This window comes from Bacillus rossius (genome assembly GCF_032445375.1).
Source record: "Bacillus rossius redtenbacheri isolate Brsri chromosome 4 unlocalized genomic scaffold, Brsri_v3 Brsri_v3_scf4_1, whole genome shotgun sequence".
In the NCBI taxonomy this organism is placed as follows: Eukaryota; Metazoa; Arthropoda; class Insecta; order Phasmatodea; family Bacillidae; genus Bacillus; species Bacillus rossius.
The window spans coordinates 18,998,981-19,026,918 of NW_026962010.1; the positions used below are offsets into that span (position 1 = coordinate 18,998,981).

At 37.4% G+C, this 27,938-nt stretch overlaps 1 protein-coding gene across 2 annotated transcripts in view; it reads right to left on the reverse strand.

Moving 5' to 3' along the window:
• LOC134541601 (copper chaperone for superoxide dismutase) overlaps positions 1 to 27,938 on the reverse strand; it is a 60,461-nt gene that overhangs the window by 19,872 nt on the left and 12,651 nt on the right. For both annotated transcript variants that reach the window (XM_063385152.1, XM_063385153.1), the window contains 3 exons: positions 26,731 to 26,914; positions 22,763 to 22,829; positions 6,769 to 6,950 (listed from right to left, as the gene is read on the reverse strand). In XM_063385152.1, the coding sequence (XP_063241222.1) occupies positions 6,769 to 6,950; positions 22,763 to 22,829; positions 26,731 to 26,914 (433 nt within the window). The remainder of the gene's footprint in view (positions 1 to 6,768; positions 6,951 to 22,762; positions 22,830 to 26,730; positions 26,915 to 27,938) is intronic.

Consider the following 27,938-nt stretch of genomic DNA (forward strand, 5'->3'; position numbering starts at 1 on the left):
AAGGATAGCACTAAATTTTTTAAACCTAAAAATCAGCATAAAATGTGCAATCCATATTCAGATAAATACAATACTCACTGTTGCCAGAATTAATAATTTTCAATGATTTTAGAGAATTGTAAATGAACCTGACCTAACCTACATGAGTATCATCATCATCCAGACATGCAAACACCCAGCCTCCCAAAAAGTCAATAAAAATGAATTTTTGCAAGAATTTAAATTTTTTAACTACGAAATAACATACCATATACCTATTAAAAAAAAATTCTTAACCAACCTTCTACTCTAGTTATGTTCACAATAAACATAAAAACATATCCCTCTCAGAAAATACAACCAATGGCAATGTAAATTAAAAAAAAACGTTATTTTTATTTAGTTACAGTGAACTCCTTTCATGGCTAGCATTAGTCTGGAAAAAATTGCTTTGCACCATGAACTTATTTCAATATTAAAATGAATCTGTATCCAATATCATACAAATGCACACAATAAGAACTTTTTTGAATCATAATAAAATGCACAACTGCCTACCACGACCACTCTCACTAGTAGCAAAAGATGATATTTCTTGAACATATCCATTTGACTTTTCTTTGCTCAAATGTTTAAATTAAAAACATATATATTATCTCTGAAATCAATAATTAACTAATTAAACCAATAAAGTACATAGCATAACAAATAATATGAGACAAAAATATAATTAAGATTTTTCACATCAAAACATTTTAAAAACAGAAAAAAACTATTATTTTAATAGCTCGATAGTATTATTTACTTATAACCAGTTGGCACAATTGAAAGCTAGCACTTATCTTCAAATGATTACCATGCAAAATTCATTAAGGGCCTTGCCTACCCGGGCACACATAATGTCCAGGGCTTCATAAAAAAAACATGGTTTTAAAACTGCTAAAGATTACGATTGGGGTCTGTTTACAAAAAGCATTGGAGGTTAGATGAGTACCGTGTTTTCTCGCATAATCGTCGCACATTTTATTCTAAAATCAAGTTTGAAAAGTAGGGGTGCGATGATTATGTGAAAAAAAAAAAAAAAAAAAAAAAATTGTTAGGTAAAGTTATTCATAAAAAAACCCGTTCATGGAAAGTAAGTTTATTTTAAAAACAAGGTGAAGTATACAAGAGCACGCCAAACAATTTATATTAATAATTAGAGACAGGTGTTTTCGGTGAAAAAATTTGCACAATTTCGTTACTTTTTACGAGATGATTTCGGTATATTTTTCGCTATTTTATCAGTAGTTTCGTCAAAAATTTCGTTGATTTTAAAACTGCAATATGAGGTTTATAAATATAAGTTCTACGTGAATGTGTTTAATATGTCATTTAAGAGTAGAACTACACAGTTTGTCTGCGTTGTTCAGGTTTTAAAAAATGCATATTGTATTTACTAGGCCTAAACATGTTACAAAGCACAGTACTGGAAACTGTTTTAAAAAATTTACTGACAAAAAAAAAGCTCAAGTCCTAACCTAAAAACAAATAAGTTACGTCTATTTTTACCTGTGGCTAGGTTATATAAACTTTTTCCAATAAGCGCTGTAAAAAAACACGACTCGCAGCTATATGAATATTTCAAGAGTAGGTAGGCCTAACAAAATTTATTATCGTAACGTTCTGTTTATCTGCTTTAGAATGCACAAAACTGTTAAAATATCGTACGCTTTAGCACCTACCGGCAATGTACTTGTGCATCCATTGACAAAGTTTCGGGTCATCCAGTTTTTCAATCGGTATGTTCTAGAGCTGGGCCGATCACCTATTTTGCCGATCATGCCGATGCCGATCATCTGCTGCCGATCTTGCCGATCTTCTGAGCCGATTAGAGCCTTTCAAGTACCTCTGATTACACGTTGCTTTTGACGGATCACTATAAACGGTGAAATATTCCCAGACAAAACTACTTTTCATTGACATGATTACTTAAAAATCACAACATAAATTTCACGGACTAGCGATTATACAGGTAAGCCGGTAAGGTCTTGTCAAGCTTCTCAGACACCAGCGTGCAGCTGGGTTAAGGCCAAGGTCATGTGACGTAACATCTCCCGAGGCTTACTGCGCCTTGGCAGCAGATGGATAAAAATAGTAAACTCCCCATTATTCGTGTTCATTGGGACCCGCCGATGCCCGGATAATTGAAATTCTGTAAAAAAAAAAAAAAAAAATAATAAACCCGGATAATCGGTTAACGGTAAGGGCCGCCTTCGAATTGTTGTCTCGGCTTAAAAAAATACGGCACTGTCTAGCCATTAGTTCACTGTCATTTACAGCAGCCGAAGAGAGAAAGATAAGATCGTGCTGACCTTGTACACATAAATTTTGGGTAGCTCCCCACCCCCCTCCACCCCTTCGACCAGCCGAATGCCAGACAGACACATCACTCGCCAGGCGCCTGCCGTGCGTTGGCGGGCGGAAAGTAACTCAGCAGCACGTGAAACAACATTCGAACAAACGGGAGACCAGAAGCAGAAGTCAGGACATCTCCCTCAAGTTTAAAGAGTGACAAATGTGACAGTTGAAAAGGGGGGGTGGGGGGGGGGGGGGCGACACAAAGGGTCGGTACAAACAGCGTTGCAGATTTTGGCGGCCCACGCGATGGCTTGCATTGTTTGCCGGCCGCCGGCCCGCGTGACGTTAATTTTAAGCGCTGACAATTTTAGCTTATCTTTATTTTCTGCACTTTTAAATCGTCCCGGATTATCCGATTCCCGTATTAGCGCGTCACGGATTAACGAGGTTCTACTGTGGGAAACAAAACTCTTCATCAACCAGGTTTTTATACAAAAGAAAGTTAAGCTCTATTTCCCGCTAAACAGGATAATAATATTAATTTCGCTAAACAAAACTTTCAATAGGCCATATTTAGCGAGAAAAAACTTATTAGATGAATTCCCGAAGAGTAGTTGTTTACTAACCACAAAACTACTAGCGCCATTAATCCGTACGAATTCCGTCGCGCGACGCGCGTCACTCTAATCTCTGGCGTCACATAACCAACCTAAACAACAGTCGCCATTCGCCATTCCGGTAATATTAACCGTAAATGGTAAACAAATACATAGTTTTCGGTTCGTAAATGATAAATGACTTTGCAAATAGTATAATGGAAAATTATTTTACCGAAAGTACCGTAAATATACGTGGAAATTGATACTTAGGTATGTAACTGTTCAATGTTTATAAAACTTATGGTATTTGTTTACTTTATTGGTATATTTTTTTCGTGTGTGGTTAGTTTTAAATTATTAAATCCTATTATTTTTCGATGAATAATCAAATTTTCTTCCCGAAAAGTACCGTAAACAAACATGGAAAGTTGTTAGGTATAGGTAATTATTCAATGTTATAAGTTTGCAGTAGGAGACCAATGATCGGCTCAAATAATCGGCTACGTTTTGCCGATCATTATGATCGGCAAAATTAACAAAATCGGCCGATTATTACGATCGGGGATCGACATCGGCCCAGCTCTAGTATGTTCGCTTCAATAAAAGCTCGAGTTGTTGACATAATGAACTCATTCTTGTCAAATTTTGCTTTTTTTGCCATCAACAAGGCTGATTCCAGCGAAATTGGTAATGTTCGAATAAATATTAGATTTCTACTTTAAAATACATCGTTTTATACGGAAAAAATACCTACATAAAGTGCTCAGTATCTAATAGCGGGAGCAAAAACATCATCATGTTTAAACTAGAATTATTTTTGATCCAAATATTGACGACAAAAAATATAGGTGCGACGATTACGCACGTGCGACGATTATGCGATAAAAGAGGGTAGTTCTGTTTCTGTATTATGTTTTCAAACTGTATTTTTTGGAAAAGGGCTAAAACAAAATCCCTACAATGTGTGTTTTCAGAATAATAATTTTCAGACATGAAATGCCTGGTACAGATTCTTGAAAGCACTCAAGGCTTTGCATGTCACCTTTATCTTCAATGCTTTGCTACATAATGTTATGGTTACCAGTCAAATATCACAGTTGCCCTACGTATGAAGACCACACCACAGTCCACAGTCTTGCGCTTCAGAGGCGACACTGCACTAGAAGCATCAGCAAGTGCTACACTTATCATCCCACCTCACTAACACAAATAAAAAAATATTTGGTTAGGTCGTAAACCCAAGCAGTCCTGCCCTTACGTGTCATGGTGTTGTTGCATTTGTTTCTTACACCATAAATTCCCACCATTTTCTATTTGTGTGTCTCAGATAAATGCTGTGTTTTATTGCATAGTCATCGCACTCGCATGATCGTCGCACCGTTATTTTAGGAAGTCAATATTTGGGAGGGGAAATTCTCGCATAAAAATAGAATTATGTTTTTGGTCCTGCTGTTAGATTCTGAGCACTTTGTGTAGGTAGTAAACATGACAGGATAAAGCACCGTGCAAGCAGCAATCATTTTTCAACCCATCAGGCAATTTTGTAGTTATAATGGGAAAACACAGTAATTAGAATTACTACAGTAAAACTCCATTAAGATGTACCTACACAATAAAATTTACCCTCCAACATGATCAATGTATTGGTCCTGTCATTTTCTCAACAAAATATACATTAATTTTTTCCATGTTAAAATGTTGCCCATTAACTTCTTTTCCCGTATAAAACAACGTATTTTAATTTTGAAATACATTATTCCTTAGGATATTACAGCTTACTTATTTAAAAGAAATACAAAATTATCTGATGTGTAAATTCTGTTTTAAAGACATTTATCGCCGCTGCGTACAGCGTATATAGAAATGTAGTCAGTACTAGTTGGCATCATTCATGTTTGATTTATGTTAGTGATGGGTCAATTCCTGTTTTTTCCCGGTTCTCGGTTCGGTACCGGTTCTTAAAAATCGGTTCTCGGTTCTGACTTAAACAATAAAATAAATATTATTCACACATTATTTATGAGGTGTTTTAAGTAATAAACTATTTATTGTTTTGGCAACAAAAAGAGCACTGTTTCAAACTACAGTAACACACCAACCTATTAAAAATGTAATATGTATTAATAAAAATTAATTTGAAATAATATAGAGAACACTTAATAAAACTAAAATTTACTATATCAATCTAGTAATTACCTCAAGAAATCTACATACACCCTCCTTTAAAACATAGGAATAAAAAGAAAATGTTACAATAATGGAAATAAATACAATGATGGTGAACTTTCAAAGAATTAAAATATTAAATTGTCCATCAAACTTATTGCCTACATTTAATTCAGTTTGTTTGCACAGTCAACAGTAAATTACTGCCACACTTCTGATGCCATTTCTTACACAATTTGCTCTATTTGGCCAGAATAACTATACTTTAGAAGTGTCAACAAGCATTTCGTTTGACCAGCCAATAGTAAAATACATCTACACATCCAAAACACCACTTTACTAAAAAAAAAAAACTTCCCCCTTCAAAGCAATCCCGTTTACCTAGAATAGAAAGTTACTAGCCATTACGCTAGATGGCTGCAGATGCAGTGAACTTATAGTCCAAAGCACTGCACAAAAAAACCATAAACTTTTAGAATGCCGGAAATTATTACGGAAAATTTTAAATCAATCATAAATTCTATTAAATAAATATTATGTGGAATTTTTCACTTTCAATTGTTCTTTATACACCAGTCACCCTTACATACGTGTCAACGACTCAATTAACTACCTATTTTTAAAAACAAATTGAAACAAACATGGCGTCTTTCTGTTCTCACATCTCTGCTTAAGCAAGTTATAAAGTTGCACGCATCTATGAACTACATACATCTATGGCACCTTCAACTGTTATGTTTTGATTGTATAACGTACTTGGTTTACAGATGTGATGAGAACATTAAATATTTTCACGTGTACTTTATTTTATAGTTAGAGACGAATATTATTCCACAGAAGTCCAAAAAAATAATTCATATGTGAATTGAACGTGAGTTGAGCCATTTCATGCTGCAGTTAAGTTGTAGGGAAGGACTATTTTCGTAAAGGGTTTTGCTATACTGCCGGTACCGGTACTGGCACCGACATTTTAGCTGCGGTTCTCGGTGCCGGTTAAAATGCTAAAAAACCGTAGGAACCGAGAACTGAGAACCGGTACCGACCCATCCCTAATTTATGTTAATGCCCATAGTAGAATATTGATAGCTCGCCGATTTCATGCAACGTGTGTGCTCTGTCTAGTGCTGAGTAAACTACATTTGATAGCACGTACTCTTTCTTGGTTAGTGTATACTATGACAGTTATGTGTTAGTTCTGGCTCACGTTCGGGTCACTGTATTAGTTTTTTAAAGTTGAACCAATGTGTTTTTGTTTCATGCCTTGTTACTTTTGTTTAGCGTGTTTTTGTATATTCTACTTTTTAATTAAACATACTTGCCATGAATAGGTTTGGTTTTTAAGAATAACTTTACATTAAAAAAAAAAATGTTTTTTCTTGCATAAGATTTTCAACCCTGCTTTTCAAACATAATTTTAGAATAAAATGTGCAACGATTATGCGATAAAACATAGTATGGCCCAAAAATATGTATTTTAAATAAAATGCTAACACTTCATTAATAAATTACTTCTTCTTACCACAAGAAACTACTTCAAAATAGATTTTGCATGAGATAGTTTAAACATACGAAGAAAATTATCTTTTACAGAACTGTATCTATTCTGAATAATTTGTATTGTAAAAGCTCATATATAAGGACATGTATGAGCACTTGACGTGGGCTACAGCAGGCTTGAGCTCACCTCCTGCCAGAGTTTCCGTCCTGCGAGGAGCGCGGACTGCCCCCCCTGCCCAGGTCGTCTGGGCCGTCGGTGACCACCAGCGAGCGGCCCACGATGTCCCACACCTTCAGCACTCTGTCCGTCAGCCGGAAGGTCGCCCGGCCAGTCTCGTCCGCACAGATGTTGCCCAGATCCCCCGTGTGCTGCGACATCCAGCAGCAACCAGTCATCACAATTCGTGGAGGAAAAAAACTAACGTATTTACGAGGGCTGTGTGAAAAGTTTCAGATCTCAACATAAAGATGGCAGCACTTGTAAAAAAAAAATTGGGTAATGTGTTTGCTCATGCTTTGAAATGTAGTCTCTGGAATTTCAGCCATTTTTGAGATTTGTTTGTTAACAATCGTTTGCATTAGTTGATGCGCATGTTATTGTGAAAATGGAAAACTGAGTATCATGCTGTCATTGAATATTTGTTTTTGAAAGGCAATACACCTACCCAAATAAAAGACGATTTGGATGCTGTGTACCGGGACTCTGCACCATCATTTATCCCAGTGATATTTTGGGCAGCTGCTTTATGACGATGAACGTTTGCAAAACCAAAAACTACAAAAAAAAAGCCAAGACTGTTCCTTTGGCCAGGAAAGTGGTGGTGACTGTTTTGAAGGATAGTCATTGCAGAAAAAGGTCACATTTGCAAAAACCAAATTTTTTGTTTCACCAAGACAATGCACCAGCTTACACCTCAGTGGTTGCCATGGCGAAAATCTACAAACTGTGATTTGAATTGCTTGACCACCCTCCTTACTCACCAGATCCAAACCCGATTTTTTTTTGTTTCCTAGAATAAAAGTTGCTCTCAGAGGACAGAGATTTTTGTTGAATGAGGAGGCCATCACCTTCGTAAAAAAAAGTTGGTTGTCTGTAAAGTCGGTTTATGGACGATAGTTTAACGTGACGTCATAACAAAACATTGATGAAATTGGTGATCCAGAAGAAAAGGAAATATCATATTCAGCCTGAGACTTAGCCGTAATAGGTTTATGTAACCAAACCATTTAGGCATTAAAAATATTATATTCTTTGAGGAAGAATTATTTTTTTTTAATTTTTCTATCTTTTGTATGATAAAATCTAGCTCTGCATACTTTTATGAATAAAATTGAATAATTTTTATTAAATTATCACTATTTTGTATGGATACAAAGGAGGAGTGAAATGAAATGTACAATTTAATTAATAAATTTACTTATATTTGCATTCATTAATTCAAATAATTTATTACTTTTAAAATGTTGTGTGCGCCGTATTTATTTATACAAGTACAAAAAAAAAAATTCGCAGCTGCCGGGATTCAAACCGACAACCTTCGAATTGGAAGTCAGCCATTCTAACAGCACGGCCACGAGGCCAAATTGTAAATAATTGTTTCAGATGTTATAAATTGATAATATTCCACGCATGATATTTGTTTAAATTTATTTTAACTAGCATATTCTCTGTTGGACTCAAAATATTTACACGCTCGTGGGCTCATAACTATAATACGGTGTGTGATTTAGTTGATCAAATAATAACTCATGACAAATAATTACCAATGTCAAACTAAAGCGTGAAAAGTATCATACCAGCAATAAATATTTAGTTAGACAGCTAAAACAAAACTCGTACAACACTGTTTAAATATACTGATTTACACTAGTGTGACGTGTGTGTCACGTCACATTTGGTGGCGGTTATTTTTGTGTACTGGCGCAGTGTTATTTACCGTTTGCCATGTGGCGGCGCGAGCCGTACCTTCAGATTTGGTGTTTAGGCCGGCGTGGATCTAGGAGCGCGGGCACGTTTCAGATTGTCAGGATCTAGAGCCGCTCGTGCTTTCGTGAGGCTCTGATCGGCAATTCTCGGTACTCGGTGTTTGCGTTTGTCATGTGTTTTCTTTTTGGTGGGTTGAGGTTGGTACCTGTGGCGCGCGGAGTTGTTGACGAGTTTTCTCTGAGGAGGGTCTGTCTGCTACGAGCCATAGCCTGAGTGGGTGACTTTTTACTGCCGATGGAGTGGCTGCGGGAATTAATTTCATGGCTGTAACTTAGTGTGGAAGTTCGGTAAATCCTTGGTGGAATATAAGAACTTAAGTTACGGCAGGTTTTCCTCCGTCGGTTATACCATGTTCGAGTGCAGCAGTGTTCTACGCAGTTATTACCAATGAGGAGAAAAATTTTATTTTTAGTATATCGAGAATTTTAAAATTTTGTAGAAAGGGCCTAGTCGCTAATGTCGTAGACGTCAAATGGTGCCGTGCGTGCTGCTGATCCTTCTTCAACCCGGTTAAGGCTTGTCTGCGAGGCTTCTTGATTGGATATCTCCGGAAGTAGATGGCAACAGATAAACTGTAAGTTTTGAAATTTAGTCTTCGTCTAGATTACGTCAGACGGACCTTCTGTGGGTAGACCTTGTGGCCTACGCTACGCCGGTATTTTTCACCTTCGAGATAACGTTTGAATATAACTGTAATTTTTTGAAGCAATTTTTTTTATTAGACACAGCCGCAAGTAACTACGTCGTCAAGTCTGGAATTGAGTGGTTACCTATTTGGGAGGGAAATTGTTAATATTTTGTACCCTTTATGCGAGTTATGCGTACTGGGTAAATTTGTTTTTAATGAGATTTTATTGTAATTTTTTGTTGCAATTTTTATAACATTATAAATTTTTATGTAGCTATTTATCAAGTTAATTTCGAAAGGTGTGTACTCAGGTGCTCGATAGGGTATTTTGTGAGGCAGAAAATTGGCTGTGAACTATTATAATCATTTATCGTATATACATATTTCTTCTTTACTGCCTGATCATGAACTTCAAATTGGACTGGAAAAGTTTGAGGCAACCAGTAATTATTTTGCCAAATAACATTGAATGAGTAGATTAACTGAACCGAGCACCTAATTTATTTTGTGTAAGGTGGTATTATATATATATATATATATATATATATATATATATATATATATATATATATATATATATATATATGTATTTTAGGTTGCAGTTTTAAGTGATATTGTTTTTTTTGAAGTAATATTGTATTTTATATTTATTGTGGTGGTTTTTGATGTTAACCAAGTCAGAACAGCATCTAGTTCATGTGCGACACCCGTGGTGCACCGGGGGGGTGGTTATAGGTATACTTGTTATTTTATAGTGTTATGTACTTCTAGTCAAGAGGGGCGAAGCCTGATATACCCTGTTGTTAATTGTTAAATTTAATATACTTATATATTGTTTGGCATGTTCTGCTTATATTTGTTTTATGGTCATATAAAGAACCAAATAATACATAACTAACTCACTATTTCGCTGTCTATTCTTTGTATCCTGCCTTCCGCAAATTTTTGGGTCTAAGGGGGGTACAGGCTGCGCCACTCTGCTACAGCGAGAGCAGTGGTGTTAGTTGCGGTTTATCTTGGGTGGTAGTATCGTTGTGACAAATCACCATTTATTATGCCGACGGCGTGGGTTCAGAAACTATCAAAACCAGACTTGAAAACAAACTTAATTGCTGCTGGTCTCACAGTTGAAGAGACTGAAGATATTGATACCTTAAGGAAACGGTTTGTTGCGTACTTAAAAGGAAATAAAGGGGATGTGCAGGAGGGGGCATGCAGTGTGGGGGGCACTGTGGAAAGTACTGATTTCAAAAGTCGATTAGCGTTGTCTACGCTGCATAATGTGCCAATGTTGAAATCTTTTGAACCTTGCGAATTATTGAGTTTTATCGTTGCTGTGGACAGGGTTAAAAGAAGTCTACTGTTACGGTCAGATATGGACCTCATTCAAGGGTTGTTATGTCGAGTCTCAGGGGTGGCATTGGAGGTTTTCCTGGCCGGTCTAGAAAATGGTGATAGTTGGGTTACTGTGAAGAAGCAGCTTGGGTGGTGCTTTGTCCCACACGTGAAAAGGAGGATTTAATAAACAATGTTGTTAAACGTTTTCAAAGGCCCAAGGAAAGGATGGTAGAGTTTGTGCAAGATGTTGGAGAGGCGGCTTATGCGTTGGGGATGGAATTTTCCGATAATGCATTTATCTCGTTGGTCTTGGAAAACATGGCCCCCGCCATGAGACAACAATGTGCCTTTTTGACCTTGCCAACTACTAAGATTGAGTTAAATTCCTGGGCTATGCAGGTTGACAATCTTATGTATGCTTGTCAAAAGTATTTTGTGCAAGTGTCTCATGGAAAATCAAGCGAAGTTGGTTTGGGTGTCAAGGAAGTTTCAGAACCGGCAGGAAATAGTGGGAAAACAGTGGTCTGTTTCAAGTGTGGCAAAGTGGGGCATATAGCTCCTAAATGTAGGGGTGATAGTGCGATAGGGCGTAAATGTTATAATTGTGGGAAGAATGGACATTTTGCTAGGGAGTGCAGAAATAATAGGGATAAAAGGAGCAGTTCGGAGGCAGCCAATGTTAGTGTGGTGGATGAGCAGCATGTTGCGATTATAAAGCATGGGTCTGGAGGGAAGAAAACAAGCAGCCTTTGGGTTGATGTGAATATTGGTGACATCACTATACAAGCCATGATTGATACGGGGGCAACCAATTGTTTTGTTAGTCAGAAATTTGTGAGCCAGGTTGTCAAGGAGATGCCAGAGTTGAAAAATAAAATCATGGTTGAAGAAGGTTTCCGCTTACAGGTAGCAGATGGTGGTTGTGTTCAGGTGAAGGTTAATGTGTTAATACATTTTAAAATAGGAAAGTTTTCATGGAGTAGAAAGTTCTGGATTCTGCCTGGGCTTCTGTGTGATATGTTGCTGGGGCTAAACTTTCTTGAGGAATCGCGAGCTCTTGTGGATTGCTCAGGGCATAGGTTAATTTTTGGTTTCGACAAAAATGTTTTAATTCCTCTAGCTAAGAAATTAAAGCATGGGGTGAAAGCATACTCTGGTATTGAGGCAAGAGAGAAAGGATTAAATGTGGAACAGGAAAAGGTATTACAGGAACTCATTGATGAGTTTGGAGATGTTGTTACCAAACGTTTGGGTAAATGTGAACTATTGCCCTATAAAATAAAAGTGAGTGACGAAGAACCCATAAAATGTCGCCCATATCAGTGTTCTCCTCCCAAACTTCATGCCTTTAGGGGAATTATAAAGGAGCTGGAACAGCAAGGAGTGATAAAGCACACTCTTTCCCCATATGCTTCGCCAGCTTTCTTGGTGAAAAAGAAGGAGCCCGGAAAATTTAGACTTGTATTAGATTATCGCCAACTGAACCAGAAAGTAAAAGTAGACCCATTTCCGATGCCTAATATCGAAACTCTGTTTCAGTATCTGAGTCAAGCCAAATTCTTTACTGTGCTGGATTTAAATTCCGCCTTTCATCAGTGTGTACTAGATGAATCCAGCAAGATGTACACAGGTTTCGTGACTCCTTGGGGACACTACCAGTGGGAGCGCGTGCCTTTCGGGGTGAATTTTGGAGGACAATGTTTGTCGCGTATTCTAAGTTCCCTGTTGGAAGATTTTCAATTCAAATTTGTGGTATCCTTCCTGGATGATATCCTCATTTATTCTGAGTCCTTTGAAGGACACTTGGAACACATCAAATTAGTTTTGGAGAAACTTCGTTGGGCAGGTCTCACAGTGAACCCTGGAAAGATTGTGTGGGCCAGTGACCAAATCAAATTCTTAGGGTTTCTGGTGTGTGAAGGGAAGTTGATTATGGATCCCGAGAAGATCTCCCCAATAGTGAATTTTCCTGAACCCAAAAACGTAAAGGGGGTGATGCATTTTTTGGGAATGATGGGTTACTTCTCAAAATTTGTGCCAAATTATGCTGAGCGCTGTGCTCCCTTAAACGCTCTTAAGAAGAAAAACTGCATTTTTCACTGGGGTGAGGAACAACGAGTTGCCTTTGCAGACTTGAAATGGGCCATCTCCCATCCCCCTGTTTTAGCTTTGCCCAATTTCAATGAGAGATTCACTGTGCAAGTTGATGCCAGTAGTCTAGCGGTAGGTGCTGTGCTTCTGCAGGGAGATGAGGGAAATCGGCGTCCGATTGCCTACGCGAGTAGAACCCTGAGTGACCACGAACAAGCCTACAGCGCGTATGAAAAGGAAGCCTTGGCTTGTATTTTTGGAGTTGAACGTTTTGCCTGTTATATTGAACATGATGAGTTCGACCTCCTAACTGATAATCAAGCGTTGACTTGGGTTTTCTCCCATCCTAGGCAGTTAGGAAAAATAGGAAGGTGGATTATGCGATTGACCCGTTTCCGTTTTAAGATTGTCCATGTCAAAGGAGCAGATAATAACGTGGCAGATGCCCTGTTGCGCATGTATGACCAAAGTGAGTTTGAGGTGCGGGAGAGTGAGCCTTCTGAGGAAGTCTTATTATTGCATAGTCAGGGTGAATCTGAGGTACAAGGAAAAGTAACAATAGGGGCCTGTTTAGTTCTTCAATCTATTCCAGAGTTTTTCACTAATTTGGGTGAGTGGCAGAGAGATGATCCTGAAGGGGTTTTGCTTCATCAGAAATGTGAGGGAGGCACTTGTAAGAATTTTGTCATATATAAACAGATTCTTTATTTTGTCAACAAGCAAGGTAGAAGATTTGCTTGGGTTCCTAAAGCTGCGAGAGCGATGGTTCTGCACTATTTTCATGACACCCCGGTGGGAGGCCATATGGGGGTTAGTAAAACAGAGGCCAAGATTCGTAGGGAATTCTATTGGGCTGGCATGCATGAGGACATAAAAATGTAAATGGCAAAGTGTTCCCACTGTCAGTTGGCTAAGCAGCCCCAGAACTCCAGAATGGGCCCTTATTCTGTACAAATCCCAGAGCGGGTATGGCAAAGAGTCTTTATAGACATCTTCGGACCTCTTCCTCGATCCAGTAGCGGAAATAACTGCATCTTATTGTTGGTTGATGGGTTCTCTAGGTTCATCATTCTGTTCCCTCTTAGGGATATGAAAGCCAGTACCATTAGTGGAAAGCTAGAACGTGAAGCCTGGAAAATATTTGGTAGTCCAGAACTCTTAATTTCAGACAATGCTTCCTACTTTACTTCTAAAACTATGTCGGATATGTGCTTTAAATGGGGTGTGAAGCAAGTACACACAAGCCCATATTACCCTTGCCCAAATCTAGTCGAACGGGTGAACAAGACTGTCAAAGTAGCTTTGACCATTTTTCATCATCGAAACCAAAGGTTTTGGGACACAGAGTTGCCGCTATTAAATGTTGCCTTGAATTCAGTTCCTAATGGAGCTACGGGAAAGTCACCTAGCATGGTTCTATTTGGTAGAGAATTACCTCATCCCTTATTGAGTATATGGGGAATTTCTCCCTCCTGTTTTGAGGCCACCGGAAAAGAGTTGGAGGAAATCTGGTCCGAGGTGGACAAATCCTTGGTGAAGGCTCATCAAACCATGAGTAAACGCTACAACAAAGATCGCATTGAGTGCAATATCAATATTGGTGATTTGGTGGTTTGTCGGAAGGTTACATTGAGCAAAAAGGTAGATTTTGTGTCGAGCAAGCTTAGTTTGGCATATGAAGGACCTTATAGAGTCCAAAGTTTCTTGACCCCAGTCACTGTAAATCTTGTGGACCTTGAAGATGGCAGAGTTGTGAAGAAAGCTCATCTGTCAGCGGTGAAAAAGTATATTCCATCCTAGGAGGTTGTGTGGATTTGGTTGTTGCTTTAGGCACCAGCATCCTCTGTCCTCTTGAGATCTTTCTTTTGGCTCCTTGATGTAGTTTTTGTTGATCTCTTCAGTTTTTGGTTTGTGCATCCTTGTTTGTATTGGTGTGGTGAGTTAGCATTGGAGGTAGTTGACAAATTTGAAGCTTTTGTTTCCTTTGGTTTTTCCTTCCCGGGGGGTGTGTTTTTATTATTTATTATTTATTATTTATTAAAATTTGTGACATGCACACCAACAGCCGAAGCTTTAGAGGTGTGCACAGAACAAGTAATACAAACACGACACATACAAACGAATAAATACAACATAAACAGGATAATAAAAGACGACACATACAAGCGAATAAATACAACCTACACAGGAAAATAAAGGACGACACAATAACAAACAAAACAAAACAAAACAGCAACTGAGATAATTTTAACTAATTGATCTAAAATTGGAAGAATAAACAGGATTATAAAATTACTCAGAATATTAGGGTAATCATAAAAATTAAAATTTGAAGTTTTTAATAAAATTTTCATATTTATTGAAATTTGAGATAAGTCTGTAAATTAAATCATTATTATTGTGTAAGGAACATAATAGGGATCGAAGGCGGCTTTTGAACTGCGGGACTCGAATACCAGAGTTATCAAGTAAGTATAAGCAATTAATTTTTGAACTATAGCACTTAAACACAAACAGGGCATCCAGATGGATGCGACGATTTGAAAGAGATTCTAATTTGGGTAATTGATGGTGTCTAGAACTAATTATTTTGAAAAATTTATTTTGTATGGATTCAATTTTGTCACTGTCGGTGGTGTTAATACTGTTCCAGATAACTGAGCAATATTCGAGTTTACTTCTAACTAAGGACAAATAAAGAGTAAGAATGGATTCAGTATCAGATGCATAGTAAGTTATATAATTTATTAAATATAAGGTTCTACGGGAAAAGGATACTAAAGAATTAACATGTTGATGAAAGAATAGTTTGGAATCAAGAATAACACCAAGATCTTTTATACTAAGAGATTTGGAAATTTTTGAGTTGTCAAGAAAATAATCATATTTAACTGGATGAATTTTCCTTGTGAAAGAAATAATTTTTGTTTTATCTTTGTTAAGTGAAACTAAATTCATTTTGCACCAATTATCAATTTCAGTAATATCAGATTGAAGAAGCAGACAGTCATTTAAGGAGGAAATTTCTCTGGATATTTTAAGATCATCAGCAAACAGAAAACCAGTAGTATGATGAAGAACTTTAAAAATATCATTGATATAAATATTGAATAATAAGGGAGATAAAGTACCCCCTTGAGGCACACCAGAAGTAGCATGATATAAAGTAGAAGTTTTTTTATTAAGTGAAACAAAGAAACATCTATCTTTAAGGTAACTAGTAAACCAGGTTATATAATTATTACAGAGACCGAAGTTAGAAAGTTTAGCTAGTAAAATGGAGTGATTGACAGTATCAAAGGCTTTAGCCAGATCAAAATAACATGCATCAACCTGCCCCCTTGTTGTAACTTTATTGTATATAGGATTAATAAATGAGAGAAGATTAGTAGAAGTTGTCATACTATTTCTAAAGCCATGCTGATTAGGAGCTAATCTGTTGTTTATTGGAAAGTTAATATGTTTAAATATTATTTTTTCAAAGATTTTAGTAAAGCCATTTAATAATGATATAGGCCTATAATTAAATACACTGAGTTTACTACCCTTTTTATGTATGGGAATAACCTTAGCTATTTTCCATTTAGTGGGAAATACTTGTGATTTTAGACTTGTATTAAATAGATGCAACAATAGAGGCATTAGAATAAAAGAGCAGCCTTTAATAATGAAATTTGGTATACCGTCAGGACCAGTAGACATAGTTGGTTTTAATGATTTAATTCCCCATAAGACCTGGCTTTCTGATAAGAATGATACAGGAATTGAATCGTGAATAATATCGGGATCAATGATACGAGGGTGGTTGGTGGATGGTACATATACACTAGCAAAGTACTTAGCAAAGACATTAGAAAGAATACCAGGATCATTACAGATATCACCATTGACATTAAGAGAATGGGATTCACTATAACCATTTTTCATAACATTGACATATCTCCAGAATTTTTTAGGGTTATTCTTAACCTTATTATTGATACTACGATTCCAATTAGTTTTATCACGCTTAATAAGATTTTTAACTATTGCTCTATATTTAGAGAAAAGAAGGTAATACTGAGTATTATTGTTTCTTTTATAGAGTTTATGAAAGTGTTTTTTAGATTTTAAGGCATGAATTAATTCACCAGAGAACCAATAAGGATGTTTAGAGGCCTTACGTGTGGATAATGGAATGTGAGTATTGATTTTATCACAGATACAAGATGTAAGTTGATCTACAAGAGCATCTACATCAGTGGTGTTATAATATTCATCCCAATTGTGGGTTTTTAGAGAGTTATAAAGGCTTAAGTAATCACCAGCTTTGTAGTTTCTGAAAATAGAATCTGGAGTAAAATTGTGTGAGGTCGCCTCAATAAGTAGTTTAATAAGTAGGGTAGGATGATAGATATCCTCTTTGACCAGAGATTCAACAGCTTTTTCAACCACACAATGGGATAGATTAGAAATACAAAGATCTAGAAGATTATTGGAAGATTGTATTAGGTTGTGCTGAAATAAATCCAAATTAGATATGAAATCAAGCAGGCACTGAGCCTTGGATCTGACATGTGCACGGGCAATATTGAAATAGTGATTTCCTTTCCAATCTATCCCAGGTACATTGAAGTCACCTAAGATAATCACATTATCATGAGAATTAACGAGTTTTTGTTCAAGAGCTTCAAAATACAATGTAAATAGATTAGGTGATGTAGTTGGAGGAAGATAAATATTACCCAATGTTAAGTACTTATTAAAGGCAATTTTAATATTAATCCATACGGCTTCTACTCCACGATAGTCATATAATTGAATTAGCTGAACAGAAGGGAATTTATGTTTGTTCACTGCGATCAACACTCCGCCACCACGTTCCATTGATGAGAGTAGTGGATCCCTATCAGTTCTAAAAATAGAATAATTATCGGTGAAATAATGAGCATTGATACATCTTTCGTTGAACCAAGTTTCTGTTAGACAGATTATGTCATACTGAGTATTAATAAGATTATCAAAGAATTCAACTGATTTTGTTCTAAGTCCTCTAACATTCTGATATGCAATTTCCCATTCATTAAGATTGGGCATTCACTGGGAAGTGAGTAGGAAGCACTCCTCCAGGCCCTGGCATAGAAGTTGCTGGCATAAAAGGTGACGATGTACTGCAGGAACTTGGAGGTAATTGGGTAGAATTACCGAGAGCTTCAGGAGATGAATTAGTATTAACAATTTGGTCTTGATGCAGTTTTCCAAAGAAAGGACTGATTAAACAGCCACTGGGCCAAAAAACAATATTATTAATTCTACTAAAATCTTCTTCCAGAACAGATACATGGAAGGAGGCGTAAGAATTATGCTTTGTCCGGAGCTTGGCCACTTTGACTTGCTTGAGATTTAGTTCGTTGGAAATATAATCTACGACTTCTTGTTCCGTGACAGACGGCTCAAAACGCGTGACAAAGAGAGCTTTTGTTTTTTTGTAAATAGGTTTAGCAATTGTTTTTAATGTGGAAACATTCCTGATGCCAATTTGCAAGGGATTTTTCTTACGATCCGTGTTAGATAATTTTCTATCGGAGTTTTCATTATTCGTGGACTTGCGTGAATGTTGTACTACGGTGAAGCCGTCTTCGTCGACGAGCTGTTTACCGTTTTTCCTGATGACGTCGTTGGAGACACGCTGAGTTGTAAGTGGGTCACTGGTGCGCGCACTGTTGCCAGATACGCCGGATGACTCGACACAAGCAGGTTTCTTGTTTGAGGAGACTTTTTTAACTACTTGACTGTATGAATTAACAGAATCAGTCTTAGAAGATAAGATCTGTTTAATCTGTTGCAGTTCATTTTTTATCTCTGCAGTTTCACTACGAGAGTCGATAAGAAGGGTTTTTAACACCATATTCTCGCTTTTTAACTCGTCAAATTTCATACTGAGGGATTTCACGGCCGAGATTAAGTCTTCCATGGTGGGATCCAGAAGTTTTACCGTCCAAGCTTCACTAGAAGATTTTTGCTTCGATGAACTTTCACTTGCTTTTTCAGATATTCCCGGCGAATTAGAAATCACTTTTTTAGTAGGCGATCTGAACATTTTAGTAACCGTGTCTGGAACTAATTCAATGATCGAATCATTATTATCGGGTAATGAAAACCCATGAAAGTCGGAAAGATTAAGCAGCGATGAATCAATTATGAGTCGAACTTAACGATAGTGAAGAAATAATAGCACATTAAAGCCGGGGAGCGCGCGCGCACGTCCGTCGGCTATGAACGCTCAGCCGGAGGGGTGGCTGTGACGTGTGTGTCACGTCACATTTGGTGGCGGTTATTTTTGTGTACTGGCGCAGTGTTATTTACCGTTTGCCGTGTGGCGGCGCGAGCCGTACCTTCAGATTTGGTGTTTAGGCCGGCGTGGATCTAGGAGCGCGGGCACGTTTCAGATTGTCAGGATCTAGAGCCGCTCGTGCTTTCGTGAGGCTCTGATCGGCAATTCTCGGTACTCGGTGTTTGCGTTTGTCATGTGTTTTCTTTTTGGTGGGTTGAGGTTGGTACCTGTGGCGCGCGGAGTTGTTGACGAGTTTTCTCTGAGGAGGGTCTGTCTGCTACGAGCCATAGCCTGAGTGGGTGACTTTTTACTGCCGATGGAGTGGCTGCGGGAATTAATTTCATGGCTGTAACTTAGTGTGGAAGTTCGGTAAATCCTTGGTGGAATATAAGAACTTAAGTTACGGCAGGTTTTCCTCCGTCGGTTATACCATGTTCGAGTGCAGCAGTGTTCTACGCAGTTATTACCAATGAGGAGAAAAATTTTATTTTTAGTATATCGAGAATTTTAAAATTTTGTAGAGTGGGCCTAGTCGCTAATGTCGTAGACGTCAAATGGTGCCGTGCGTGCTGCTGATCCTTCTTCAACCCGGTTAAGGCTTGTCTGCGAGGCTTCTTGATTGGATATCTCCGGAAGTAGATGGCAACAGATAAACTGTAAGTTTTGAAATTTAGTCTTCGTCTAGATTACGTCAGACGGACCTTCTGTGGACCTTCGCTGGGTAGACCTTGTGGCCTACGCTACGCCGGTATTTTTCACCTTCGAGATAACGTTTGAATATAACTGTAATTTTTTGAAGCAATTTTTTTTATTAGACACAGCCGCAAGTAACTACGTCGTCAAGTCTGGAATTGAGTGGTTACCTATTTGGGAGGGAAATTGTTAATATTTTGTACCCTTTATGCGAGTTATGCGTACTGGGTAAATTTGTTTTTAATGAGATTTTATTGTAATTTTTTGTTGCAATTTTTATAACATTATAAATTTTTATGTAGCTATTTATCAAGTTAATTTCGAAAGGTGTGTACTCAGGTGCTCGATAGGGTATTTTGTGAGGCAGAAAATTGGCTGTGAACTATTATAATCATTTATCGTATATACATATTTCTTCTTTACTGCCTGATCATGAACTTTCAAATTGGACTGGAAAAGTTTGAGGCAACCAGTAATTATTTTGCCAAATAACATTGAATGAGTAGATTAACTGAACCGAGCACCTAATTTATTTTGTGTAAGGTGGTATTATATATATATATATATATGTATTTTAGGTTGCAGTTTTAAGTGATATTGTTTTTTTTGAAGTAATATTGTATTTTATATTTATTGTGGTGGTTTTTGATGTTAACCAAGTCAGAACAGCATCTAGTTCATGTGCGACACCCGTGGTGCACCGGGGGGGGTTATAGGTATACTTGTTATTTTATAGTGTTATGTACTTCTAGTCAAGAGGGGCGAAGCCTGATATACCCTGTTGTTAATTGTTAAATTTAATATACTTATATATTGTTTGGCATGTTCTGCTTATATTTGTTTTATGGTCATATAAAGAACCAAATAATACATAACTAACTCACTATTTCGCTGTCTATTCTTTGTATCCTGCCTTCCGCAAATTTTTGGGTCTAAGGGGGGTACACTAGTAATTAAAATAATACGTACTTGTAAGAACGCCATTTCCTTGCGAATATACTCCCGTGGCGCGGTGCACAACAATAACCTCGAACCCCGCTATGTTGTCGTCTGCCCCAAGCCGTGTGTGGCGACATGCGCAGGCATGATCCAACCGGCGCGACCCGCCTATCCCTGCAGCATGGCGGGGTGAAACCTGAGCAGTACGCCGCCACGTGCCGGCCGAGTTCTCTGTACCGTCCGCAACATACCAGAGAGATGCCACGCATGCGTAAACACATCCGTAGTGGGACATCTGTAGTGGGACATCCATAGTGGGACAATTTTTCGTGCGTGCAGCCAGCGTTCATTGATTTAATAGACGTTGTCACGTCAAAAAATGTTTTGCAGAGACTCACGAAACAATTGTTAAAAAAAACAATTGCATAAACAAAATGGCTGAAATTTCAGAGTATATATTTGAAAGCATGAGCAAACACATTGTCCAATTTTTGTTGACAAGTGCTGCCATTTTCATGTTGAGGTTGGAAACTTTTGAGACAACGTTTGAACATAAAAGATACTATTGATTCTAACACACACCCCTCTTTTATCCTCATATTTTATAAAGAAAAGGTTTACCTACAAGCATAAAATGCACCTTAATATAGTATCTAATTTTTTGTGCAAAGTTGTGCAAACCAAGTTCAACATGTTATTTGTCTACTTAAACCTTAAATAAGGAGGGTTAGTTTTTGACTAACCAAGTCTCAATGCCTTTCTGAAACACGAGCCTTGAATACATGGTGTTATTGCGATTATCAACATTTAACCTTAATGTGACTGTTGACCAGCTGCCCATTTCTTGTATCACATCCTCAATTATTGTCATTCTAAATAACATATTCTGTTTGAATTTACTTCAAGTAAATGAGTTTGCAAGTGTAGGAAATCATCAATACTGTAGGCCACAAACCATTTTCAGATCTGTAAAACTCAATAAATAAATCTTAGAAAATAAATGCTGTGATTGTAAGACACTATTGATTGTTATACACACTCCATTATCCAATTTAAGTATGTAACAAAAATAGTGTGCCTTAGAATCAAGTAAATTCAGTACATTTAGAAGATAATATTCTGTTTACCTCCAACACCATATCTAACATTAAACCAGCCATTGTGCCATGATGATGTCTAATTGTATGGAAGTAAAATAATATATTAATAAATGTGAGAGACAGCAAGTACCTCTAGAGTAGACAAACATACCTCACGAATGGAGGGATGGGATATGTATGTTAATGGGTACAACATATAAATTTACTATGAATATTAACATCCAACTCATTCTGATACTTCAGTGCAAACGTAAATGATACTATTAGTACATGAAAACAGAGTTCTGAGTTATGACAAAAATGTACTAAGACATGGGTGCAAGTGTTACATGGATTGGTGGTGCATTGGTAAACTGACACGTGGTAACTAATGTATGCACTGCAGAAAAAATAAAAGGGAGGTTGAAGCCATTCCATGACCACTTTTTAATAATACCAATAATTTTAGTTTCTGCCAAAGCATAATACAAATTGCCTACAGTTATTATGGTGACTAATTTAAATTTTCCTTTTTACAGCATACAAAATGGGAGTTAACAATTCACCTATTCTTTTATAACAAATATTGTAAGCATAAAAAATGTTTTGTCATAGGCAATAAGTCACAAATTTTATATTCCCTAAAGTCACATTCTAAGAACATTTTCAAAACTTATAAACATTATACCTATAACATATAAAATCAAAATGGTAAGCTTTATTTGGGCTCATATCAACATGTAGATGAAACATAAGTACATATTTCAAATATTAGGAAATGTAACTATTTTTCAAGGAACCCGTAACAACATCTAAAATATAGGCAAGAGTAAACATGTATGTAACATACAGGAATACCTATGTAAATGAAAGGTTCTTGAATAAACAGCTGACAAACCAGAAGTAATCTGTTAGTTATTTCATTAGTTTTTATTTCAAGTGCCGTCAACATCGCGGTCGCTAGGGAGGGACGAATACCGTCAAGTAAAGGCCTATCATCAGGAATGATCTCAGCATTTGCCCACAGTAGTGTCGGGAAAACAAGGGAGAAACAAAATCGTGACTGGCGAATGCTAACTGAACCAAGGAGCAGGCTCTGGAAGGGACACGCACCCGGCTGTTGGGATCATCCTCTGGTCCGCCGTGGCTCGTCCCCAGCAGGCTGAAGTGGTCGCCCACACTGCAACAAGCACACCGGCCCTGTCGCCCTGCCAGCCACTCGCAGCTCTGCCGGTACACGACCAGGCTGTACCTCTACCTTCAGCTTCTCCACAAACTGGACCTCGCTCACAGCTGATGCAATACCAGTTGGCTGATTCAAACCACTGTTTCAACAAAGTGGTTTTATACATATATATATATAAAAAAAAAACAACTAAAAATTGTATTTATAAATAAAATATATTAACATTTTTTTTTTTAAATGAAAGATCTAATTCCACTCTAGTAACAAAAGTTCGCTCATTGATGTTTCTTGTGATTTACAGGAACAAAATCAACTAATCAAGATCTCATCATTTAAAATATCTGAACAAGTTTTAAATTATACCCAGCTAAATACTCCTCCAAAATTAAGAAATATTAAAAAGTTAATTCCTATTCTGTAGGAAATCCCTTACTGTACACTAAACCCCCCATTCTGTGGGATACACCCATTCTATGGAGAATCCTCTTTCTGTGGTTAAGTCCCAGTCAGATGTGCAGATTTTCTGGACTTCAGTTCTTTGATGTTGTAACTTTTCTGGTTCAACTTGAGTGGCAGAAAGTGGGATGTTGTATAGCTTTCATTTGAACTTGCTGAAAACCAAAATAACTGACATAATAAAAAAAAAAGCTGATTTAATTCAATTAACCATATTGGTTATTAAAAAAAACTGTTTCTTTCCAACCCTGAGTAATACACACACTATCTCGCTGGTAACAGCTCTGGGTAGGTTCTTAGCACAGTGGAAGTTTTATTCTTGTTAACTAAAGGAAACAAACCTAAATGTAAAAGACCATATTCATAACTGTTGCAACTGTCATATCTACATATATTTCACAAACCCAGCCTTAATAAGTTATGTCCCTAAAGCCAGCCCCATACAATTCCCATTTCCTTGGCAATTTCCATGCCCATCTTCTGCGAGTGCACCTGCTCCCGTGGTAGGTTAACACATCACGACCCTTCCAAGGGGTCTCACTCTGAGTTTAAAAGTTTTAAAACCTAAAGTCCTACCTAAAACCGTACTAAATGTATTATATTTTTTTTTTATTGCTTTACCAATGAGTAGAAGTTGTCAAGATGGCGAACCCACATATGGCAGGATCGGGAAGACAAACCGCACGAATCGGTGTGTTGAATAAAATTTTGTAATCGTGAAACTATTGTGGAATACCTTTCGTTAACTTAAATCGTTACAGAAAAAAGTATTCACAAATTTAAAATTAAGCTAGAAAATTGGAATAACCAATTCAATAGCTCCTAGTATCAGCGCAAATGTAAACGTCTCTCCATATCACCGGGTGAAACAGGTTTTTCTCTGCATTCAAAATATTTATAAGAAACGACACAGACCCTTATACATTTGTATATGAGTCAAGATACATTTACAAAACTTTTATTTTGTCAGGGAATGTACAGCACCTAGTTAATTGAAACAAATATACAGTAAAGTAGTAAATTAAGAATTTTTGCTTGGTCTAATGGAACCTGCTCAAGTCGATGACTTGCAACGCCTGCCCAAAGCCCAGCTTGTAGTAAACATGGACCTGTCCGGCTGTGACACAGGACTTGGTGGGCATGCCCGGCCCACGCAGGTCAAGTCGCATGTTACAAGAAATGACCTGGCTGTTAGTAGGCTCATACTGGCTTGTTTCACTTACCTCTCCATGTCCACAGGCAAGGCAGCCCAAGTCGCACATAACAGTTTGAGATGCACTCCCTGCCATTTATCACTCGTTTTATTCACTATGTCGCACGCAGCTTAGCTTTACACTTTTGTTTTATGTTTGAGGTAGTCTTATTTACTCTTTTAAAGCATTCTTCTACTCTGAAAACATGTCTACTCAAATAAATTTGCAACTCGTTATAATATTCCGAAACTTTCCTCTACAGTGCCGCAGAAAATTAACTTTGCAAATGCATCCCTAAAATGTGTGGATCTCTTAAGATGGAAACAAAAATGAGACGTCTAAAATGCTTGCATTTATTAACATTCAGTTCAAAATATGATAATAGTAAAAGTTCTTGTTTTACTGCAATAACACACTGAATACAAACTTCATTTTGCTTGCTTGCTAAAAGCTAGGCGCAATTCCTTGTTAATGCTTTTTTTTGGCCACAGATTAATATCTCACTAAAGAAATATCTTATTGCTAGAATAAATTTATAAATTTTCAGTAAAAAATCTAATACTTTTCCAGTAAGAAGCCATTCTGCACACAAATTATTCTAAAACGTATGCCATACATTAACTATGATCTTATACTTTGTTTTATGTGATAAGAAGAAGAAAATAATCTGCTGTAATACCATTTTGTTCAGAAGATGTGTGACTAATCATGTAAATTAATATTTTAACAATAACATAAATCTTTTTTTTGCAAGCCATTGAAAATATACCTGAGTGTAGCTGCTCACTTTAGGTTCAGCACCATTAGGTGTATATGCCTCCTTACGCATTGACTGGTCGTATATGTTCTTAAGAAGCATAGGGTTGTTCAGATATCCACTATTTAATAAATTGTTTAATTAACAAATCATCTAATTTTTTGTAGGAAGCAACTATACAATGACTAATACAGTAGTGAGAGTGATTAAATAGGTCTACGTATCTTTTGCACGCACATCAACTAAGGGGATCATTCATAACTTAGAATCATATGCAGCATGGGCGAAAAATATGTAGGATTCCCAGGGGAGGTACTTGGGATAACTTTTATCATTCCCATTTCACAGTTATGATTTTACAAGCACAAGCAAGAACCTCGGAGGGGCTATTTGGATATAGGGTCCCTTGCCCCCCCCCCCCCCCCCCCCGGCATCAGGATCTACACCTATGATACGCAATATCAATCCGAATGATTAGCTAGGATACTAGTTCCTGAAGTAGTTAACTTAATTTAATCAAAGCAGAAGTATAGTTTATTTAAACAAAAGTATATCAAACTAGAAACTTTTAATTACGACTTACAAAACTTTTAACTCTAGATCTAGCATAGCTATTTAAAGAAAAAGAATTTCAGTTTGGAATTTAAACAGAACGTACCTACATCTAGATTCTATTAGGCCCATCTGCACGAGCAAAGGTATATTTTATGGAACTATTTTCCCCTTATATGTACCTGTGTTATAAATTAAAAAACTTACGAAAGACTCGTATCTGATGGACTGTTTTGACTATTATCTTTCTCCTTCAATATTAAAAATTTTAGTATGAATTTTTTTTTAATAAGATTCTGGTAATTATTTTCTATGGTTCCTCTTTATAGCACTTTGTGAAGCACACAATGCATGACAGAATAGTTGGTTTTATATTTGTTCCCTTGTTCACCCACATGACATAATGATTTGGGATTACCCAAATATTCCTGCTCTGTGCTTTTTTTCCTCGTGACCTGACATCGCAACACACTAGCGATGGGAGAGGGAGGTGACTATCTTCCCCCTCCCTACCCAACCATTCCGGTTCGCGATGTCGGTTGGTGAGGGGAGAGGGGAGAGACAGCCAATCACTTGTCGACATCAGCACTTCCCCTGGAGAATACGTAAACTATCAGTCAGTGCTCTTATCTGGTGTCACTAGCATCCACACGTACACAGATACAGCCCCAAAAGTGGAACAGCCTGTGTTTCTTTAATAAAGCGTTGATCAATAAGATGACCTTTCAATACTATTTATCCCATAGAAATATTATAAATACCCAACAAAGCCCTTTTAGTTATAAATTTACAAACCGAACATGTCCTCTCTGAAGAGGAAAAATTTTGTAAAGGTGGCCTGAAAGCAGAGTTACAACTCAACTACACATTATCCCTGATCAAAAGGCTACTAACATGCAGATTCGTTCACATTAACTAACAAGCAACATGCACGCACCTGTCGCAGCCCTGGGAGAGGTCCCCCAGCTCGTGGACATGCAGGCCGTGGGGACCGGGACGCAGGCCATCCACCGCGCCGTCCACCACGCAGGTGTCCGCGTCAGCCTGCACGAACCTCACCACGCCCTGCACGCCCTCGCCGCAGCCCAGCACGGCCACCGCCGCTGCCCGGCCGCCCCCGTCTGTAGCACACCTGCCTCCGTGCCACGCACCCCATAGCAATACACCACCCACTTTGTTCACAAATTTCAGTAAGCATATGTGTTTCACTAATGAACAAAATAATAGCAACTTTAATTTGCTACTAATTTGACAATCTCACCAAAATATATTACAGATGTAGTTTTGGACAATTTCAAATTATAAACTAATACATACATAGTAATTTTCTTCTAACAGTTGAGTCCTGACAGAATATGTATGCACTATAATAAATACTGTAATCTTTGATTTCAATTTTGGTGAATTTAAAATGAATTTTATTTTAATTAATATATCTGTTTTATTACAACTACCTATTCAAAATCACGACCCAGTATACTGATTGGACTTACCTAAGTTTCAATGGTACCCAACATCTCACAACCAAGTGCGGTATGCCCAACGTATGCTGAAAGGTTTTTCAGCTTAACGGGTGGTTTATTAAAAGGCACTTTGGGGAGTTAATGCCACAGTTATATCACAAAATGTTCTTTTACCACATGATTGACATGGCTTTCCTTGTCATTTAGCATTACCTCCTTACATCCATCTAGCTCTCTTCCCACATAAGTCATAGGGTATGCAGCGTTCCATTGCCAGAAAACTGGAGATGATTATGAGTGTGGTTGAGCGCCGGTGAGTTATTGGCAGAGTTTGACTGGTGTGAGTGCAGGGAGCCAATGAAAGTACTGGTTGGTCATTTCGTAGGGAAAGTTTTAATAACTGTGGCATCGGGGTCCACAGATAACTTGACTACGGGAATAAAAGGTACTTTGCCCAGGTAATCGGGAATAAAAGGTACTTTGCCCAGGTAATCCACAGGTATAAAAAGCATACAGTAAGTGTGTCTGGTTAAATAAACACTGCCTGACCAATTCCTTCCTACAAGTTCAGTAGGGAGAGGGGAAAAAAAAAAAAGAATTTAGCAGGTAGAGCAGACTTTATGACCAAAAGACATAATTTAAAACAACTCTCAAATGTTACAAGAGCAAGGAAAATTAATCA